Source organism: Volvox carteri (genome assembly GCF_000143455.1).
Source record: "Volvox carteri f. nagariensis unplaced genomic scaffold VOLCAscaffold_71, whole genome shotgun sequence".
NCBI lineage: Eukaryota > Viridiplantae > Chlorophyta > Chlorophyceae > Chlamydomonadales > Volvocaceae > Volvox > Volvox carteri.
In genome coordinates this window covers 317,358-322,394 of record NW_003307614.1, presented here as the reverse complement: position 1 = coordinate 322,394, position 5,037 = coordinate 317,358, and the positions used below count along the sequence as shown (strand labels likewise).

The following is a 5,037-nucleotide window of genomic DNA, read 5'->3' as shown; positions in this document are numbered from 1 at the left end:
GCCCCCTCCCTCGCCCTCTCCCTCCCTCGCCCTCCCTGGCTGGCGTCCTCTCCCTGCCTGGACTGCACTGCAGCGTCAAGTAAGTAATCATGTCAGTGGGGAAGGTGCGGGTGGGGTGTTGGGGTGTTGGGGTGGGGACTTCGTGCCTGCCTGCATATCTCCATGCATGGGGCTCTGCCCACCTTCAACCACCTTCAACCGCCGCTGTATTTTAGCAGAGATACTTACGCACACACTGTGCATATGTGCTCAGTGTTCATTGTGTTTATTGTTCAGTACGTATGTATGTATGATGTGTGGAACAGGGGGGCATATCTTCACCCATGGCCGCTACCTGGCGAAACCCTGCCTTCCCCGGTATTTCGGGGCACCCTCATCTAGTCACTCTAGTCAACTTCTCAGTGGATCGCTCAGGTTCCGCACACACCACCAGCATCCAACGGTATCTGCCGAATCAACTCCGGCTCAACTCCATTCCTGGTCAGCTCGCAAGTCAGCTTTATCCCAGGTCATCACCGTCCATCGACTAGGGGCACTATATCTTCCACCATCGGAAGGATTTTCAACCCGGATAGGTCTCGATCCCGGGATCTCCCGGGGGCAATGGTCCGTGTATGTATGTAGACACCGGGGGAACCCCTCCGCTCCGCCCCATTACTCTCTGCTCCAAATATCCCAGGCTATTGCCTGGAGCACTACTTTCCCCTCGCATCATCTCTCTCTCTCTTCAGAGTGACATCCTCACCACCTGCCCATCACAATGTCCACCGCCGCAGGAATATGTTCGAAAGTATGTTGTTCCTGTTCGTGACTCATCCGTACGATGTTGGGGATTGCATTGTAATTGGTACGGATATGTACCGGGTCAAGAAGATCAGCCTGCTGTACACTGACCTTGTCAAGTGAGTGGGTGAGGTGGCGGGTTGGCTTGGCAGCCTTGGGACTCTCCGTCTGTGCGAAAACGGGAGCGAGGGGCCGTTGAGGCGATGTCCCTATGGGGGGAAAGCGAGAGCCGAGGAATCGGATGACCAGCACCCGATGGGTTGCGTGAGTCCGAAAAGACCGTCGCATGCATCCAAACGAAAAGGTGTGCGGAGGGAGAATATAGCCCCATGCAGAAATTCTCATGCAGGTCTGTGTGGCACAAACTGCCACCACACCCTCTTGTGCAGATCTTTGGGTATACAAACCACCACTGTTTGTCTGTCACCGCACGTGTGCGTTTTGGCGTTCGGTTGAGTGGGTTGGTGCCTGGGCGGCGATGTGCTACACGGGGGGGAGGCAGGGGGACGGGCTGTATGTATGTCCGTAGTCCGGCAGTGCAAGGCAGACTGTCTAAGATCTGGGGACCCTGGTTGGTGATTTCCTGCGCCTTGCCCCGATTACTGCCCTGCCTCCCACCTCGTAATGTTGGACTCTACCAGGCTTGGGCGTCACTATGCAGTTGACTCCTTTGCTTATTGCATAGAGTTTCTCTCCCACTCCCCTCCCACTCCCCTCCCACTCCCCTCCCACTCCCCTCCCAGGTATACTGGCGAGCGGGTGTACATGCCCAACACCTCCCTCATAGAGGAGGGAATCATCAATTGGACACGATCAAAATCGAAGTCTGAGTCTTGCAGGTGATAGAGATGTCAGCATGTCTGTGTGCGTGTGTTTGCCATAGCCCGACAACGCCTTCTGTTCACAACTTGTAACCATCAGTACGTTTGCATGTATATATTAAACGCTCTTCCCACCTCTCCTTCTCGTCCTTAAGCCTCACCCCCTTCTCACCCCCTCCTCCTCCTCACTGCTCCTCCCGGTCCTCCCCCATCCCTGCCCCACCTTGTCTTCCCCCTTGTCCCCCTTGCCTCCTGCCCCCCCAGGCTGGTCTGCGACCTGGGTGTGGCCTGGCAGGTTCGTGAGGACATCCAGACGGCTCTGAGGGCCTACGCGAAGGAGCACCCCGGGGAGTTTGACGGGGAGCCCTCCTGCAACTTCAGAGAGCTGGTGGACCCCCTCAAGGTGGTGCTGGTGTGCTCCTGGACCTACAACTTTGCACGTGAGCGCCTGGGACCCCGGGGCGGTGCGGGGTGCCCCACTGGGGTTTGCGGGGGGAGTGCACGGTGGTAAGGGGGCTGGGGGTGGGAGAGTGGAGAGAAGCGCGCGGAATGGGGTTCTGGAATGTAAGATGCGGTTTCGGGAGAGGAGTTTATACGTGGGGAGAGCACCTCTTACTTGAGTGGAATTGGATGGGATGGGAGGGAGGTAGTGGTGGAGGTAGTGGTGGTGGTAGCCGGGAGTGGGCTGGACACTGCCAGGGTTGGGTTGGGAGTGGTGTCGAAATCCTCAAGGAAGCAAGGCCTCCCCTTTTTTGTTTTCGTCTCTCTGGATCCATATGGGCCGTATCCATCAGCCTGCATGCAGGCTTTTCTTCTCCCACGCCTCCACTTCTCTCACTCCTCCATCACTTTCCACTATCTTGACTCCTTACTTAAACCCTATTTCCGTACCAAGCCTCCTTCTTTTTCCTTTTTCCCCTCCCCTGTTCACCGCCAACCTTCGTCGCCAACACGCACACGTACGGACGTACATACAATCAAACATACAGCGGACGAATTTTCCCGTCTGGGCCCCGCCCGCAACGGCATGTTGTTCATCGTTCAGTCCATGGCCCGAGAGCACCGCCTGCATCACACCACGTTCATGGAGAGCTACGTGAACACATGAGCCCACAGGCGACTGCGCTCCTCCTGCATCAGCCGTAAAAAGGCATGACCGAGAATGAGAATCAGATCTGCAATACCATGTATATATGTGGTACGGAAGACCGCACGCATTGCCCGGCTAAATCGGCAGCAGTAGCACAGGATATGGGTGGGTGGGCCGACAGGAGTACGAAAGTGATCACGGTCAGACAAATGTGTATTATACATGGACGATCGTGCAGTGGTCGTACATGTGGGTGGTTGATCGGTTACATGTTGCCTATGTAGGCGACATGTATCTCTTTCCTTCGCTTTCACCCCCCTCAAGCGAGTGTATGCGCGCGCAAGCCAGCAGGAGCCACATGAACTCGTCTGTGTGTCTGGGTATCCCATTTCTGGTCTGTGTTCGTACATGTATGACAATATTAAACTTTAATTGCGTTATTTCTAGCGGTGTAAACGTGCGGAGCGGTTGCCGTGTAGTGTTCGATTGAAACCCATACGGTAGTTACCCACGGGGTGTTGTGGAAGCGTGCCATCGAAAGCACTGTAGCATGGCGCCTGATCATGCTTATGTATGTATGTATGTATGACGTGTGGAACAGGGGGGTATATCTTCACCCGTGGCAGCTACCCTGTGAAACCCTCCCTGCCTTCCCCGGTATTTCGGGGCACCCTCATCTAGTCACCCGAGCCAACTTCTCAGTGGATCGCTCAGGTTCCGCACCCACCACCAGCATCCAACGGAATCTGCCGGGTCGACAGCGGCCCAACTCCGTTCCTGGTCGGCTCGCAGGTTAACTTTATCCCAGGTCACCACCGTCCATCAACTAGCATTGGGGAATATAGCGGGTTTCCCCATAATGCAGTCACCCAGAACCAGTCACCAGGTGTCAGCAGGTTGGTCCCGATGTCCTCTGGTGGCGGCAAGTGTCCCAGGGCTCCCACAATCCGGCTGATGTCCTTCGGCAGGTCACTAGTCCCAAGCCAGGGTCCAGTTGGGCTCACGGTTGTCAGGGCCCATGGCTGGAAAGCGGGGTTTGTGCATAGGAGGTAGGCGGAAAGCATGCAGACCCAGGGGTGGATACCTCCACCCGCCTGCATATCTGTGTCCGTTGCGCCTGTTTCTGTTCTCGTTTGCCAGTTTGCAGCCCTAGGGTTGTGATAACAAAACGAGCAGCCCATACTGCACACCAGGCTTGGATGTGTTGCCAGAGGGGCAGCAGACCAAAACCTCCTACCGATGGGTATTGACGAGGTCAGTATGGCAAAAGCCGACTTGCTGCATGAGGTGCACCAACGCTGCCTTGATGCCACACCAACTTGCACTGAGCCTTTTGCGGGGAAATTGTGCTGCTAGGAGGGGACAAACATCAGCTGCCTGCCATATGTAATCGTTGCTGCCATGGGGAATTGTGCATACACCAGCCATATCGCTGGGATGTGTGGAACAAATTCCGTGAAATCGAGCTACATACAAATCACCGTCAAGATTCTTCCAACTTAGAATGGATACAGTGCTTGAACACTATTTGCGTCTCTAAGCCGCAGGCTGTGGAGCTTGCACTGCTGCAAACGAGAGTTGCTGATGCTCACTGGGTTTCTCCCCCCAATGCATGCTTTTTAGCTGGCACCACCGAGGAAGTCGCTAGGTACAATGAGGAAGCAGCTGGGGCCAACTTTAGGGAGGAAGGGCTCGTCACAGTATTATTAGCTGAGGATGAGGTGGAACATGGCAGCCGTTTGTCCCCTGACGTGAGCATAGACCAGCTGCACATTCTTCACAACTTAACTATGACCACTTTAACCCTCATGTTCCACCTGAAACCGAACTCCTCGACCAGGGTGTCCTGGCGGACCTCCTAGCAGACATTGACGAAACAGCCCACCTGCCAAACCAGGCAGAGGTTATAGGTTATAGGTATACTGCTCGCCACCAAGACGCCTAATTAGGACACGGAGAGCTGCCCCTCACACACCACCAAGGTAGGTGCTCAACCTCCCGCCCGCCTCGACGACATCAACGTCGTCGCATTCATCATCACATGCACCTGCTGCTGCTGGTGCTGCAGCAGCAGAGACGGCCTGCTGCTGCTGTTGGTTTGTGGAAGCGGTGGTGGCGCCAGTTCACGGCAGCTGCTCAATGCGGTCTGTTGCCACCCCAGTCGCTCCCCACCCCCACCCCCCAATGCATCCACCAGACGTCCGAAGTCCCACTGCAGCGCCTCCACCTGCTCAGTGAGGCAGGAAATCTGGCCCTTGATCTAGTGATGAGTGTCGTTGAGGTCCGTGTTGAGAGCCTGTGCAGACATACGGACAGACAGGCAATGTCAACCCGCCTTGTGAT

General features: G+C 55.7%; 1 protein-coding gene across 1 annotated transcript in view; it reads left to right on the top strand.

Annotated features, from left to right (window-relative positions):
• VOLCADRAFT_98375 (uncharacterized protein) overlaps window positions 1-2,712 on the top strand; it is a gene marked incomplete at both ends in the record, with an annotated part of 15,267 nt that extends 12,555 nt beyond the window's left edge. The window contains 5 exons of the mRNA XM_002957272.1: window positions 74-79; window positions 777-902; window positions 1,527-1,622; window positions 1,869-2,044; window positions 2,594-2,712. Of these exons, the coding sequence (XP_002957318.1) occupies window positions 74-79; window positions 777-902; window positions 1,527-1,622; window positions 1,869-2,044; window positions 2,594-2,712 (523 nt within the window). The remainder of the gene's footprint in view (window positions 1-73; window positions 80-776; window positions 903-1,526; window positions 1,623-1,868; window positions 2,045-2,593) is intronic.
• Between the last annotated feature and the right edge of the window lie 2,325 nt (window positions 2,713-5,037).